General features: G+C 41.0%; 2 protein-coding genes and 1 long non-coding RNA gene across 5 annotated transcripts in view; 2 read left to right on the top strand and 1 right to left on the bottom strand.

Moving 5' to 3' along the window:
* Positions 1 to 1273, top strand: part of itpr2 (inositol 1,4,5-trisphosphate receptor, type 2) — a 94001-nt gene extending 92728 nt beyond the window's left edge. For all 3 annotated transcript variants that reach the window (XM_017690590.2, XM_037539905.1, XM_017690580.2), the window contains one exon: positions 144 to 1273. In XM_017690590.2, the coding sequence (XP_017546079.1) occupies positions 144 to 227 (84 nt within the window). In that variant the 3' untranslated portion in view covers positions 228 to 1273. The remainder of the gene's footprint in view (positions 1 to 143) is intronic.
* Positions 1274 to 5368: 4095 nt separating this feature from the next.
* Positions 5369 to 16457, bottom strand: sspn (sarcospan (Kras oncogene-associated gene)). Its single transcript, XM_017690606.2, has 3 exons — positions 15781 to 16457; positions 13256 to 13342; positions 5369 to 7295 (listed from the first exon to the last, which is right to left on the bottom strand). The coding sequence occupies exons 1-3, from the start codon at positions 15991 to 15993 to the stop codon at positions 6936 to 6938; spliced, it is 660 nt and encodes a 219-aa protein (XP_017546095.1). The 5' UTR covers positions 15994 to 16457; the 3' UTR covers positions 5369 to 6935.
* Positions 9084 to 11386, top strand: LOC119263725. Its single transcript, XR_005130484.1, has 2 exons — positions 9084 to 9195; positions 11241 to 11386. It is a non-coding gene; the product is annotated as an uncharacterized LOC119263725 (long non-coding RNA).
* Positions 16458 to 17036: the final 579 nt, after the last annotated feature.

The following is a 17036-nucleotide window of genomic DNA, read 5'->3' as shown; positions in this document are numbered from 1 at the left end:
TTGCCCTATATTCTATATTTCTACTGCACTGAGCTTGCCTCTGAGGGCTGAGCAGATTGATGGAATGGCCTCTTTCTTTCTATGTGTGTGTGTGTGTGTGTGTGTGTGTGTGTGTGTGTGTGTGTGCACGTGTGTGCGTGTAGATGACGGAGCAGAGAAAAAACAAGCAGAGGATGGGCTTCCTGGGTCCACCACAAGCAAACCATCATATGCCCCCCGCACACTGAGAGCAGGACCACACAAGAACAACACACACATGCACACATGGATGTTCACACTGTTAGCAGCACTACTCTGATCATCTCATCTCAGCTTACTTCAGAACCTGATCACTGTTCACTTCTGACCTTCACCTTCTCCTCACGTGAAGAAGTGTGTCAGTCGAGATGAAAGGTATTCTTATGTCCACTGAGACTCCACTGTAGAGCAGATCCCTTATGGAAGTGGTGTCTGTGAAATTTTAACTAAAAAGTATTAGTCATGTTTTAAATGTCATTCTGTTTTATTGCAGTCTTACCTTTTGACAGTAACTGGAGCAGTAACGTAACTGAAGGTGAACTTTAGTATGTAGCTGGAGTTGCTTTTGAAGTGCCTTAGAGCATTGTCTTAAACTTATTAGAACTGCTGACTAAAGTGTCCTTCATGTCCTTTAGACAGAAAGAGACTGTAGAACTGGAAAAAAGTGCCTCATCTCATGTCCTAGTCAAAGCGAACGAGCGCTGCCATCGGCCCTCATTTGGTTTGTCGTTTTTGTACATTTTTACAGCTTTGTCACTTTGAAAACTTATACTGTGCCTACCATATAAATCACAGCACCAGACGTACCTTTGTAAAAACTTTGTACAAAAAAAGAATAGAGCAAACCTATATTTGTTTAAGAATGATGACTAAGTGAATGTACTCAGCTGAAGAGCGAATGCTAGATTGGTACATTATACTGTTGTGGATGAAACTTGCAGGCATGGTTGAAAGATCCTGCTTATGTAACAATGTTGATTTCTGCAAATCAATCAGTTCACAGGAACAACTTTTATCCTACTGTCAAATCTGAATGTGCTTTCCAGGGGAAAACCTACAAATAGATCATGTGAAAAGCGATTAGAAGTCACCTTAATTTCTTTTTGTTTCTTTTTTTTTGGGGTGAATTTGCACAAATGACTCACGCCAGGAATGAGAGTTATATGTACATCAGAAGAAAAGACATTTGTTATCTTCTGAAAGGAGGGTGTATTTTATGTGGTCAGAATACCTGTAATAAATATGTATGAATGTGCATGACTGTCATGTGACTTGAATTCCATGGTGCACCTGTCAAAAACACACACAGTTGTGTGTTAAGTCGCCTACAAAATGACCCACACATGACCATGTGACATTTACCCCCTCTCAGTATTTATAGACACGAGTTCCGCCTCTCTCAAGGCAGTAGTAAATGATTAACATCAGTAAACGTAAACCTGCTGTTAGCCATCATATCTGCCGGGGTTATGAAGTGGCCTGTGAGGATTGCAGAGTATTTGTTATTATTAAGTGTTTTGTCCAGGAGAAGCCACATGACCAGAATCGCCTCCCCATCAAGTGATTTGTTCGAAATTCTTTCCAGATGAGCAGAGAAAGAATCAGGTTGCCTCGTCTATTTAACCTGTCCACTTTGGAAATCATATACAATATTCCACACACACAGGACCCTGAAAAGTCTGCTTCCTGAAATCATGTGTTTGGGGTTAGTAATGCATGGTACGTGTTGTGTGTGGGTAGGCCGCCTGGCCTGTTTCCAGAAATGGCAGACTGGTACGTGAGGCCCGTGGCTGCTCATGCTGTCTCTGTGACACAAGTTAAATTTAGCCCCTGACTGAGCTAGTAGCACCAACAGCTGTCATTTAAGCAGGAGAAAGTCTAACATTTCTAGAAGGCTCCATCTGAAAGGAGAAGACAGTGGGTGGCAACACTGGACTCAAGCGTACACTGGCTAGCTGTGTGAAGAGGGACAGGAAATGAAGTTGTATTCAAACTGTCATACAGACAATTGGTACTTAGGTCATACATTTTTTTTAATGTCTAATTTCATTATTTTCTTAATCAGAAAGGTAGTCGATACATGAAGTATATCACATTATTCTGCAATATACAATAAAGTGAATAGCGTTTCAGTAAAATTGCTTATAGGCTCTTAAAGTGAGGTGGTTGCGACCACCATATACGCAGATTAAGTAAACCTTTGCAGTAATTTATTCATTTACACTTTGAAATAGTTTGACGTGGTTTTATATTTGAAATCTTCAAGTTGTTGACAAAATGGAAGCTTTCAATGTACTTACCTCATCATTGATTCCCATAACTCAGATGTCATACAGCACAACAGGCAACAAAGACCTTTTATTCATGCTTTAAAGACGGAATAGGCTGGGTTGTGCACCATAAAGATCTCAAGCGACCTTTATGGTGCAAGGCCAAGGTCAGTAGCTATTTCACAAGTATTGAACAAATGTCATTTTTGAGTCATGGTTAAGCTGGCTTAGTTTAGCAGGTCAGATGGTTTGACTCCCTAACCCCCCCCGCCCCCCCTCTTGGTGACAGACAGTGACTAGTTCATACATATTTTTTAGTAGTAGACAACTTTAAATTATAATATTTTCTATTAATGTTTGGTGCCACCTGACATTTTCTGGGTAGTAAAATTGATGACACTGTTTAAAATTATTTCAAAACATAAAAGCTATGAAACAAATTTCAGTATTTTGATTGAACAAGTTTCAGTATATTGATTTTCAAGAATACAAAATGCACATCCTATATAAAACATATCCTTTTTAATAAGAAATTTTGCCTGATTTGTCAGTGACCCCTTTATATTTGCACATCTGCACTACCGAATTAACAGTAGACGATGCATATTGATCCACTTTCATAATCTATTGCTCTGTATTCCAGATCCATATGTTAATACTGATACATTTTTCATTCCCTAATCAGTCGAAGCTGAAACATGGGTTCTTCAAAATGCTCAGGTCAATTTAGACCCTGCCTTGATCAGATAGGCGCTCTCGGTAACAGCAGGAGCGAAGAAAAAACATCAGTGAAAAACAAGCAGCATAAACACATATTAATCTAAATGCATCCTCTCTCCTGCATGTGATAAGCCTGCATGTGACGTCTTGTGTCATGCTGGAAGGATGCGGAGCAGATCAGAGCCGTCACATGAGTGTGTTTCTGAGTGGCGGCGGAACACCCCTGCGGCCCTCTTCCTTAAAAACACAGTGGAAAACATGAGCCACATTTTTTTTTTTTTTTTTTTTTTCATTTGACTCAGCGTTCCTGCCTAATCTGATAAATGGCAGCAGAAAGCAGTGAAGGCTTGCTGCTCATCCAGTGAGGAAAGGTCAAGGAAAGCTGTCCAAGGTTCTGGCAGGACACTTTTCTGTCCCAGAGGGGGCCTGGGGGAATTTCACAAAGCAGGATTTCTCGCTTAACCAGATAACTTAAGATGAAAGTTTAGTCAGTCATGTGGTTCAATCCCCTTGGCTGACAGTTCATGACTGAAGTGCCCTTGAGCAAGGCACCTAACCTCCAATTGCTCCCTGGGCGCGGTGGATAGGGCTGCCCACTGCTCCGGGCAAGTGTGCTCACTGCCCCCTAGTGTGTGTGTTCACTAGCGTGCATGTATGTGGGTGTTTCACTGCACAGGTGGGTTAAATGCATAGGTCTAATTTCACAATACAGTGCAAACACATTCTAAATTCTTTCTAGTCTGTTTAATAGGAGGAGAGGTATGGGACATATAGGGCAGTTCACACAGTTGTCTGGCTTTCTGGAATGCACCCAGGAAGTGGAGGGGTTCAAGCACTCAGTTCGTCAAGGAAATGTTGACCCATGGTCCTCCTAATATGTTGTCAATAATTATATTCAGAGCTAATGTCAAGGTTGGTTAGGGTAGGTCCAATGTAGTGTTTTATTTTTCATGTAATCAAGCTAATGCTAGCATAGTTAGCCTGTCACAATTATTTAAACTTACTAGTTATTTTCCACAGCTGTCTTGACTTTCACAGTCATGTTTATTTCACAACAAAGAGAATGTATTTCGGGGTTTTTTTCATCACCTGGTTTGAAGCAACACGTAAAGAAAAGAATGCAGAAAATGCATTTATTGAGACGTCTGAATCTGAAAACTGCTCAGGCTCCTGACTTGGTGCTACAACACCTTTTAGAGAGCAGGGGTTGAGCTTGAGCTGTGTCTGTCGTCAGCTGAGAGCTCCTAAGTATCCACGGATAAGCTTATCAAACAATTTGGCCATATTAGGCTAATACTTCAAAGCAACACTATGTGGGATTTGGGGATTTGGAGACCTCTCTGGTGGAAATATGTAATTACATGCAATGTGCAGAAAAACATTTTGTACTGTCGGGTGTGATTTGGACTTGCACAAGTGGATGAGTGACTTTTATGAGGGCATTGAAAGAGTATTTGAAGAGAGCACAATTTGGTGAAGGGTGCGTCTTTAGAGTATGTGAGTGAATGATATGCTCAGTAATGCCCTTTCAATTTCAAAAAAGATGTAGTGCTGCTTTAGTAGACCAAAAACAACACGATTGTTGATCGCAATTATTCATATGGCCATTAATAGTCAGACAAAATTTAAAGGTTATGACGGGCCTACATTGTGGCAAATTTGTCTTTGTTGTTTCCAAACTGCCTAGTTATAACATCACAGTCCAGCTTCTGTTTGAAAATGGAATCTGTGTTTCTTAGTAGGTTGAATGGGCTTTTGGCCAACATTAAACAAACTTTTTCATTTATTTACAGACATCTAAACTCTTCTGCAATTCACCGTAACGCTTTACAAAAGAGCAACATTCGTAAGGCTACATGACACCAACATAAGCACGTTTTGGACCACTGACATAAACCTACATTAACATTTACAATTGCTTATTCCAGAGAATGTTATGTCATACTGCCTTTTAAATGCTACTCTTCAGTAAAGGATACCACATCTAAGTAAGTAAGTAAACATGAATATCCCCTTGCATTGCCTTGCTGTGTTCTTATACCATCCAAAGTCTAAATCTGCAACACATGCATACTGGCCTATCTTTTATGAACTGTCTGAGAAATCCAGCTATTTTAGGAGAGGAGCATCTAGATGGTGAGGGAAAGACTTACGTAAATGTCTTTTATTAGAAAAAAGCTAGAAGGAAAGATGAGTCATAGATGAATTTAGGGGTCTGTGTTTTTTTTTCTTTTCTTTTCTTACCCAAGCACCCATTCTGAATGCTAGTTTCTAAGCATCGGTCTAAAGAGTTGAGGCCATGTAAAAGCTTCACACACTTAGAGCTTATTCTGTAGTAAAGCCCCTGTTTTCAGACAGTCCAGTTGAATAAACACTTTAATCCAAGCATACAATTTTACCAAATATCACACATTCAACAAAGTCCAGACTCAGGTTCATTTAAATGTGCTAAACCTGCATTGGTGCTTTTTTATTATCTAGAAGGAGAAATGATCAACTCAGTCAGTCTGCTAAGATTCCTGCATTGCCCTGTTGCCTGTTCCAGTACCCCCTCTGACCTCCCCCCCATTGCTCTGCACACTCACAGTGGCGGCTGCTGTTTACTGCCTGTGAGTCAAGGCTTCTAACCACAAGCCTGGCCAGTCCTTTTACTGGACATACCTTACAACCCTGACTGCTGGCTGTCTGTGCATGTTGTCCATTACTATTTCTGTTAGAGATGGTCAGAAAAACAAAAAGAGAAACAGTAACCTGTTATATTACAAAGGTATTATGATCGTTTGTTGACTTAAACAACATTAATGGTTAATAATTCATTCTTAATTATCAATGTATTTATCATTATTGGGGTATTTTGTAAGAAATACAACAATATGCAAAGTAAAAGGCAACAAAACTACACTGAATATGTATGATACTATTGTGATTGTTAATATTATGTTTTTTAATACTGACATATGATATCAAATGAGAAGTGTAATTGTAGGCAAACCCAGTTTTATGTTGGATTGCTGTGTTAGTTAAAATCTCCTGATGTTGGCTCCCCCCACTTGTCTGACCACATTTGTGTGCGTTTGTCCAGCACAAAAAATGATAAAATGAGAATGCGTCATGAGTCTCACACACACACACACACACACACACACACACACACACACACACACACACACACACACATACACACACATGCGCAAATCAGTCAGACAAGTGTCAGTGTAACACTGGTATATTGACCAAAACAAAACATGGCAAAACCACATATAAAACAATATGTGCTACAAGTTGGAAATGCTTTTATGTTTTCTAGGTTACACACAATAATCTTTATCAACCTGTTTACAATATTATTTAACATATCTTTAGAAAAAGAGAACAGATTGAAATGTTAGGTATAAAATTCTTAGCAGTGCTTTTTGCTGAGAGGTTAACAGTGGTGATTTGTCATTTGACTATACTAAATCTTAAGGCCATCAGTATAATAAAAATCCAATGCAAACAGTAGAGCAAATACATAACGCTCTCAGAATTAATGCTCTCTTATAGCATCTCAAATTCAGCTCAATAGACAAAAATATCCTCCCTGACTCTAAAACACACTGGCAAAGGCAAGTACAGATTTACATTAGTGGAAATGTCCAGAAGCCACTGTAGAAAAATACAACAGCTCTAAAAAGGGACCATCATTTGCCACAATAGAGTGTGCCAATAGCACTGTTTGTAGGTATGCTCTCCCACCACCACCTCCCTCACACACACGTTTACAGTACACATCAGGCACACACAAACAAACACACAGCTCAGAAAGGGCAAGTTCTGACCTTTCCCTCAACACACCCGCACCCATTCCACACATTTCCTCCCCAGGAGAACTTTCTTCCTCTTTTCCTTCTCATTCCTTCTCCCAGTTCCTCACCCTAGGCCCTGCCCCTAAACCTTCTGCCAGTGTTGGCTGGTGGGGGAGCCCATCTGGAGCCCCACAAAGAACACCTGGTAGCGGTGCTTCCACATGATGAAGGCTCCCACCATGCAGACAATGGCCTGGGCCAGGTTCAGCACCATCTGCAGCAGGTAGTAGAGCATGAGCGTGCTCGTGATAGCCGAGCAGTTGCTCACCTCAACGTAGGTGAAGGTACGCGCAATGGGGTCCTCGGGCTCCAGCGTGCACACACAGTTTTCACCCATCTCCCTGCACGCGAAGCCATTGGTCAGGGAATAGTGGTGTCCCTGGAAGGCGATGACCAGGATGGAGATGACCACCCCCACTGAACACAGGAGGAAGTAGAGAAGCTGAAGCGAGGGAGGAAAGGACAGTTATCCAACAAAGCACCAGCGGCAGGTGTAACAGTTTTGAAAACAGCCATCTCAGTTCTTCACTTTCATAACTACGTAATTTACATATTAGCTGTACAGTAATCTTAGCTTATGTATAAGAAATATAAAAAGTAATAGCTTAAATACTTATCCAAAATGTAGTTGATCAGCCAAGGCATGTTTGTTTCCATAGTTTCTTTAGACTGTAGTCCATCTATTTCTCTGCATACTTTGTCAGCCCCCTTTTACCCTGTTCTTCAGTGGTCAGGACCCCCATGGACCCTCACAGAGCAGTACTATTTGGGTGGTAGATCATTCTCAGCACTGCAGTAACACTGACGTGGTGGTGTGTTAGTGTGTATGGTGCTGGTCTGAGTGGATCAGACACAGCAGTGCTGCTGGAGTTTTAAAACACCTCAGTCACTCCTGGACTGAGAAGAGTCCACCAACCAAAAATATCCAGCCAACAGCATCGTGCAGCCTGCGTCCTGTGACCACTGATGAAGGACTAGAAGATGACCAACACAAACTGTGCAGCAGCAGATGAGCTATCATCTCTGACTTTACATTTACGAGGTGTACTGACGAGGAGTGTCTAATAGAGTGGACAGTGAGTGGACATGGTGTTTAAAAACTCCAGCAGCACTGATGTCTGATCCACTCATATCAGCACAACACACACTAACACACCACCACCACGTCAGTATTACTGCAGTGCTGAGAATGATCCACCACCCAAGTAGTACTTGCTCTCTGAGGGTCTTTGGGGGTCTTGACCACTGAAGAACAGGGTAAAAGGGGGTAACAAAGTGTCAGAGAAACAGATGGACTACAGTCTGTAACTGTAGAACTACAAAGTGCAGCTATACAGTAAGTGGAGCTGATAAAATGGGCAATGAGTGTAGAAACAAGGAGGTGGTCAGAATGTTATGCCAGATCGGTGTATACCTTAAAAATCATTAATAAGAAATAAGTTCCAAGTATAGTAATCCAATAATAATTGGATTTCTGCAGATATCTGATTATCAAAATGATCATGTAAACAGCATAGTCCGATTTCTTAGATCAGAGTAAGGTCTAGTAATCCAATTGTGAAATTCGATAAAAAGTGCGTTTACATGCATTTAATAATCTGATAACTGCAGAAAATCAGATTTTGTCAGTAATCCAATCAACGTGTTTACCTGCTCTTGGGTTATCAGATGATGGAAAACTCCAGGTCTTCTTGATACCTGGATTTCTGCTTTGCAAGCAGCCAAAAAACTCACAGAATAACAGGTGATGTAAACTTAGCGTACACCTCAAACAAATAATTGAGCCACTTTGTCTGAAGGTATGAACATGCATCATCTAGAAGATAAAGAACATTTATATCCTGTTTTTCACTAAGCATGTAATCAGTTTCAGTGTCACTCCAGAAGTGTTTTGTTGCTGTCTCGAGGATGCTGTGCTAAACACTGCTTGCTTATTTCTGGGACAGTGGACTTTTTTTCACATGCACAGACTGAGAAATCCGAAAGAAATCAGACTGAGAGCATGCAAGTGCTAAGAAATCTGTTTATTGAACTAAAATCCAGCTCTCCTTGTGCAATAACTTAATTGGACTTCTAGACCTTACTCCGATCTAAAAAAATCATACTATTCTGTTTACATGACCATTTTAACCCCTTCGGACCCAACGTTCATTGCAATGGACATGACATATTTCTGTCTCTAAACCAATAAATACCTTGTATTTGAATGATGTCAGTAATGCTGGTTACTGATTGGATCCTGATTATCCAATCACAATCATGTCATGACTTTGAGCATGCTCTGAGAGAGTCACAGACATCGGCCAAGACAAGCATGGCGGAGCAACTGCAGAGAGGGAGAAGTAAGTACCCATTTTCAATCAAAAATATACATTTATGCTCATGCTAACCAAACAAATTTGCTGTCAGCATATGTGTAACTGTTGCAGATGATAATATTTGAAGTTATTTTGAACAAATATATTATCATTAATTTACAGGATTTTTTAAAAGTACGATGTCCATTGCAATGGACATCAGGAGTTGGGCGAGCTAAGCTAACACTCATATGTTTAGTGTCAGTATATACAGAAACAAAATACTTGTAAGCTTTCCATAAGCAAAGTGTGGTGTCACAGTATATTTATTCATGATTATAAATTTGTAAATATATATTTTTTGTACAAAATGTTCTTATAGAGTATAGAGTCAAAGACTTGAATGTCTTGTAAATGGAGAGTTATCTGAACTTGACTCCTTGAATTCAGGAGATGAAGATGACACTTCCTTTGAGAATCCTCCAATTCATGAGGATCATCCCATGAGACCCTTTGAATACTTCAAACGGTGTATACCAGATGAGATCTTCAATTTGATGGCTGACAACACAAATGTTTATGCCTTGCAAAGTGCTACATGATGTTTCAAACCAACAAGTTCAGGAGAAATCAGAACCCTAATTGGTCTCCACCCTGCTATGGGAGTGATGAAAATGCCAAGAGTTTCCATGTACTGGGAAGCTGGGATGGACACTGATATTTTTCAAAACACCATGCCCTGTGACAGATTCTTCCAGCTTCGGTCACATTTGCATTTGGTCAATAATTTGGAGAAGCCAGCTGAGAACAGTGATGTGTTTTTCAAGGTACGTCCTCTCTATGATGCCATACGCAGTAGATACTTGGAGCTTCCACTAGAGGAGAACCTTGGCATTGATGAACAAATGGTGCCATTTCGCAGAACTCTGTCAAGCAATTCATCAAAGGCAAGCCACACCCATGGGGGGTGAAAATATACTTCCTGTGTGGGAAAAGTGGCATGGCCTATGACTTCCTGCTGCACCAAGGTACTACAACTATCACAACAGCACAGTAAGCAGCTGGGACTTGGAGCGGGAGTGGTGTACCATCTTAGCCAGCGAATCACTGGCCAACCACAAGTTGTATTTTGACAACTATTTCACAACGTACAATCTTCTGGAGCTGCTAGCTGACAGGAAAATTCATGCCGCTGGGACAGCAAGGGTCTCTCGCTTTGCCAGGCCTCCTCTACAGTCTGACAAAGAGATGGCTAAAAAGCCTCGAGGAAGCTGTGATGAAGTTGTAAGCCGTGATGGTAAGGTTGCACTGGTCAAATGGTATGACAACATACCAGTTCTCATTGGCCTCTAACTTCATTGGTGTTGGCACAATGAATGAAGTTCAGCGGTGGGACAAAAAGAAGGCCCGATTTGTGACGGTGTCCCGTCCAGAGGTGGTTAAGTTGTACAATGATGCAATGGGTGGTGTTGACCTGCTTTGTCAGTCTGTACCGTACAGAAATTCGGTCAAAAAAGTGGACCCTGAGAATGATAAAACATGCCTTTGACATGGCTGTGGTCAACTGTTGGTTGGAGTACAGGCTGGACGCCAAGAGGGCCAATATCCAGACCAAAGACATCCAGGATCTCCTCCATTTCAAGATGAATGTGGCCCAGTGTCTGGTGAGAGTCCATAAAACAGTGGCAGCAAAACGTGGAAGACCCAGTATGTCTCCAGAACCACAGCATGTCCCCCCAGAGACCAGTTTGCACACCATTTCAGGATGTAAGGCCTCTACCTAAAGTGCAGTATGACATGGTTGACTACATGCCAAATTATGATGTAAAGAAAGAGGCTACCAGATGCAAGATGCCAAAATGTACAGGTTTTTGTGTACTTTTGTGACAAGTGCAACATCCACTTGTGCTTTGTGCCCCAACGAAACTGCTTCAAGGCTGCTCATCGAAAATGAGAATACAGGTTCCAGTTCCATTCCAAGTTAACATGTTATAAGTACTGAAGGCAAAACTGATTTCAGGTACTCTACAATCATACATCTTGTGTTCATGTGCATGTTCAGATTGTGTTATTTCCCTCTCTTCTTGCAGGCTCTGGGTTTTCCTGGTGATGACTGCTGTTCCCTACCCATGCTGTGACATACTGATCAAGTTAATGTGCATGTTCAGAACTGTACACAGACTCAAACACATGCAAACATCCAGTTCCAGATGTTTAGGTCGTACCTGATTGATTACTATGTGGAAAAACTCAGCCTTATTCTTCCTAAGTTTTTATGACATTTTACGCCCATTGTGTTGCGATGTCCGTTGAAATGGACATGAAAAAAAACTATTAAAAACATGAGTTAGCAAAAATTTCATTTTTTCAATTTGTTTTTATGTTGGAAAGGAGTCACAATCAGTTTAAAAAAAATTTTTTGGCCCAGCAGAAAAAATGCGGGTCTGAAGGGGTTAATAATCAGACAAATGAAGAAGTGTGATTATGATCAGATTACTGGGTGCATCGGAGTGCTTAGTGATGTACACTCTTACTGTATTTCTCAGTCTGCACACGTTTGAAAATAGACCATGGTGAATAAGGAAACAAGCAAGCAGCATGTAATACAGCATCCATGAGACGGCAACAAAACACCTCTGGAGTGTTGAAACTTATTAAATGCTTGATAAATATTCTTTATCTTCTACGTGATGTATTTCCATGTTTTAAAAAAAAGTTGTGGCATGATGTTTGAGTTTATGTTACAATTATGTCTTATTCTGTGACTTTATTGGCTGTTTGTAAAGCAGAAATCTGATTTCTGATTAACTCATGTAGACCCAGAGTTTTCCATTATCTGATTATCTAAGTGCCCGTAAACATGTTGAACGAATTACTGACAAAAGCATCCATCCATCCATCCATCCATCCATCCATCCATCCATCCATCCATTTTCTAAGCCGCTTCTCCGTCAGGGTCGCGGGGGGGAGCTGGAGCCTATCCCAGCAGTCTTCGGGCGGAAGGCAGGATACACCCTGGACAGGTCGCCAGTCCATCGCGGGCAGACACACAGACAGTCACTCACACCTAGGGACAATTTAGCACACCCAATTGGCCTGACTGCATGTCTTTGGACTGTGGGAGGAAACCGGAGAACCCGGAGGAAACCCACACAGACACAGGGAGAACATGCAAACTCCACACAGAGAGGACCTCAGTCACCCGGCCGGGGAATCGAACCCAGGCCCTCCTTGCTGTGAGGCGACAGCGCTACCCACCACGCCACCGTGCCGCCCCTTACTGGCAAAAGCAGTTTTTGGATTATTAAGTGCATGTAATTGTATTCAGTGACCTGTTGTTTGCCTAATAGTGAACATTCTATACTGTTAAACCCAGATCTTAAGTGTTTCTTGTCTACTTTGTCTTCTCCAACAGAATTAAACCTGTCAACTTCATAGGATTTTCAGATTTAGCAGATACAGCAGCTCACTGTTGCTTTTTTTATTAATGTGTTATAACTTTTTATTAATGATTCTTAAGCTGCTTATGAGTAATTAATAACCATTAATAAACCATGCAGAGGGTGATCTTATTGTAATGTGGTACCTCATCAATTAGCATTTTGCAAACTGCATCCTCAAACTGTGTCAAGCTGTTAAATAATCTCAAATACTTGTTTATGTTCTTATTAGTTTCTGACTCTATGACATTATTTATAAAAATACATAAAAGTATATCTTAAAACATCCATCACAGTCATTTTGAAGCCTGACTTTTCCATACATTTGTATTTTGGACACCAAAGTAGACACCCCTGCCTGAAAGTATGTTTTCCATAATCTTAAAGACATTTCGGTCTACAGGCTTACGCTTAAATGTTTTAGTAGATGCTACTTAAACAAAATGAAACTTTACAATTTTTTTTCTGAAAAAGTAGTTTCAGCAGCCAATAACATCTCAGCATACATGGATCTACTTCAATTCTCATGAAACAAAAGATGATCTTCAACCTGGCCAAAAATTTGAGCCTTGTTTACCACGTAACAGCCGCTGTTAAACTTCCAAGGCTTTAGGATCACTGTTTACGTGCAAACGATTTGTATAATTATACATTCTCTTTCTCACCTTTATGATGAACTGCATGGAGGTTCTCTCATCAGGCAGGTAAGTGATGCAGTAAAGGACAAATCCCACTATAGACACCACACACAGCTGCAACACAGCACACAGAGAAATGCTTGTAACGCAGCTTCCGTCCCACAAATTTAAAACAACCATTTAACCATCTACCATCTTTGTGGTCAATTTGACCCCAATATTTAATGTCTCTAAATAAATGACTAACATATTGAAATTGAACCCAATGCTAAAACGTGTTAATAAATTTGGAGATAACAGGAGGGCTATACAAATTACACTTTCTTGACCCAGTTCTATGAGTTTGCTTCTGTACAATCTTAACCGTCACGTGCGTCCCACAGTCAGATGCCGAAAAACGTTGCCATTGTATCCCATGTTATAAACACATACCGTCTACTGGATTGGCCTAATCTCATTTTCAGGCCTCTAAGACAGTCTCTTCATTTCTACGCTTCTGCCAGGCTGACCATGATTGTTGTAATCAGCATTGTGCAACTCAGCACTGAGTTGTCATCTGATAGTATAATCACTGCCTTTGCCAAATTGAATAGGTTTTTTCCCCCCTCCTAAGATAACACTCGCTTTCTCAGTGCGAGTGGAGTCTTGTGACTAACGTGCAGTATCTAATTTGATTGTTTTTCCCAGGTTCTTAAGCAAAGAAATCTTGATGACCTCAGTGTTTTTCTTCAGCACTGGTCTCGTGAGGCCTGAACTCGGGATATGGCTTCGTCCAGAGACTCTCTGATGATGTGTATAATGTGTGCGTGTTGGGGGGGGGGGGGGGGTGGTGAACTCTCATAAAAAAGCTCTGCTTCAATGTAACTGGCATTTTTACCACCTCACATGATGGAACAATAAAAGCATAGCTGAAACACTGCAGTGATTTGAGAAAATGGCACAACCGTCCAACAGGCAACTTGTACAAAGCCTCCATTCAGGCCTTTGAATCTGATTAAATGCTTTCCATAAAAGTGTGAAATCTAAAACTTTTATTTGGAGAAAGCCAGTGGCATTAAGCCTCTTTCTTGCCTTATCGAAGAGATAAGATATATTGACATACAGGTCTGATGTGTCTCAGCTGAGATTAGGCAATATAATCATAATGATTTGCTACAATAAAACAATAATGTCACAATATACAACACATCTCAAATAAATGTATGTAAAACATTTCTAAAGCAGGTCAGAAATGCAGACATAGCATCTACTTTAGTTACATTTTAGCATTTGAAATTACACGATTAGGGCAAAACCACCCAGGCGCCCAATCTAATTAGTAAACTCAACTACTTTAAGGTGCACCCTTTACTGATACAGCCATTCGATTGTGCACACGTAGTTTGTATAATCTCTGCAGGAAAGCCTTGCAAATAGATTAGGATGCTCTGAAGCAGTCACACATGAGCCTAAGCTCACCGTGTCCCCACATCCCCCTGCCCAATACTGGGATGTGGAGCAGTAGAACTGTGTTCTTTGGAGTCATGGAGCTTCATCCTATACCTCTGGGATGAGCTGGAGTGGAGTTTGTGCCCTGACCTCACTGATGTTCTTGTGGACAAATGCAATCAAATCCTTACAGCAATGCTTCTATTTCTAGTGTAAAGCCTTACCAGAAGAAGAGTCTGTTACTCCAGCAGAGAGGAAACAAACTCCCTATTAAAAACCTTGATTTCAGAAGGAATACGCACAAACTTTGGACATGTATTCTTGTAAGATTGCATAACCACTAATGACCATCTTCTCCTGTCAGAGGTTGTTTTCCATGCCCAAGTTCAGCTTTTTTTAAGCGAGAAGCTTCTGTACTAAATCTGTTATCTTAATATATGTGGATTTTGCTTGGGCAACAGTAAATTGTTCCATTTAGCTACTGTAACTTTGGCTCAATAAAAATAATTCATTATTTCATATTCTTCATTATAGATAGTCAATAATGGTAATTAAGTACTTTTCTTTTGAAAACAACTCTAATCTACAGCTACAATATCAAACATCAAATCACCAGAAAGATTCTCTGGAGCAATGGCTCAGAATAACTAAAGAGTTTACCAAAAGTGGCTCTTCTGTGGCATCACTCCAAAGAACCCTTTTTAGCACTTTTATTTTTAAAGGTGTAGGCTTAAGAAAGCACAAATGAACATAATGGCCTATAGCGAATATTTCTATAGAACAACAATCAAGGTTCCAATTAATCAAAAGAACCTTGAGACTGTGAGCAAACTATGGGTGTATAAATTGTGTATAAACAGTAATACTGAATATCCTGCACCAGTGAAGTGTATAGAACCACTCAGCCATGTAATACATGCATACAGAGACAGTGTAATATTAAACGAGGCTCCATTACAGCTGCAGTGAGATGCATGTGGGCTGCATGGCAGCGTGTTTACTGACTTGGTGATGTGGGCTGATATCATGGCCTCATGCTTGGCCCAGGCAGTGGGAAAGGCATGCTGGCAGCTGAGGAAGAGGATGGCGACGAGCAAGAGGAAAGAGGGCACTGAGATGCTTACGATGATGCCGGCCCAGTGAGGCGTCTCCCTGGCCAGCAGAGAGGGGCTGATGCTGGCCATGAAGAAGGCCATAATGGCTGTGGAGCTGCCGAGCAGCAGCTGCAGCAGGGCGATGAGCAGCGGGAAGCGGCAACCGCAGCATGTATGGCTGTCCTCCGGCCTGGCCTGCCTCTCTCCTCCACCGGACGCTACTGGACTCTTCTCTGACCCCATACTTCCTCCTGACCTCCGCCCTGGACTTACTCTTCCTCTAAAAGGTCAACTGGGGGCTTTTCTCTGTTTTTGCTTGTCCTCTCCTTCCTCTTCTCGCGTTTTCTTCTGCTCTCTTTCGCCTGACTGCCCTTCCACTGTGCTGCCTGACACCACTTCTGCCCTGCCCTTCCCTTCTTTCCCCTTCTTCTCCCCTCCCTGCCCTGCTAGGGGCTCTTCTCTGAGCAAAGCCCTGCTATTTGGAATCAGAGAGGGCTCTGAACTAATATGGAAAACATTTGGAGCGGAGCTGCCTGAGAGCCACATATAGAGTAGAACGCAGCGGAGGAAACGAAGGGAGGGAGTGAGAGAGGAGGGAAGACAGAGAAAGGGGGACTCCAACACACGACCAGAACAACAGCCACCAGCAAACTCGGCTGGGAAAAGGGATCTTACACAAATGAGGAAGAAGTGCAGTGAGTGGGGATGAAGGCTGCCAGTAACGCTGTCAGACATGTGGGTGAATACATGCCAAGTGCTGCCACACACATACTGTGAGATCTCTTTATAACAATGCTGGAGCTGTCACATGATTCCCATGGAGAAGTAATGTGACCTACAGGCATGTGAGAGGGTTACAGCTAATCCCTTATAAATATTACTCTAATGTGCTCATAGACAGAGTGTGGTACTTTTTATACACACTATATATATATATATATATATATATATATATATATATATATATATATATATATATATATACATTTATATAAAAAACAATAATAATTAAAAAAACTTGTTTTTGTTTTTTCCTAAATATATGTTGTTCTATATGTTTTACATATGTTTATTATTTTCTTCAGAAATAGTTAAATTATATTCACTACAAATAAGAACATCGTTTCATCAGCTTATTTTGTTGTTTCTTTTATTGTATTAGCATTGATGAATGATATACTTGTTACTGTTCTTTGTGCTGGAAACCTCTTTTCAAAAACACTGACTGGTCAGCTGCACCCTTACCTCTGTTAGCTTGAGATTTAATATGTTTAACTAAAGCTAAG

Source organism: Pygocentrus nattereri, chromosome 7, assembly GCF_015220715.1.
Source record: "Pygocentrus nattereri isolate fPygNat1 chromosome 7, fPygNat1.pri, whole genome shotgun sequence".
Lineage (NCBI taxonomy): Eukaryota > Metazoa > Chordata > Actinopteri > Characiformes > Serrasalmidae > Pygocentrus > Pygocentrus nattereri.
This window is presented reverse-complemented; position numbering and strand designations above follow the sequence as displayed.

Coding starts and splice junctions, on each gene's coding strand:
- sspn (XM_017690606.2), bottom strand. CDS start 15,993: ATGGGGTCAGAGAAGAGTCCAGTAGCGTCCGGTGGAGGAGAGAGGCAG. Junction 13,343..15,780: donor CTCACTGGGCCGGCATCATC/GTAAGCATCTCA, acceptor GCTGTGTTGCAG/CTGTGTGTGGTGTCTATAGT. Junction 7,296..13,255: donor CCATGCAGTTCATCATAAAG/GTGAGAAAGAGA, acceptor CCCTCGCTTCAG/CTTCTCTACTTCCTCCTGTG.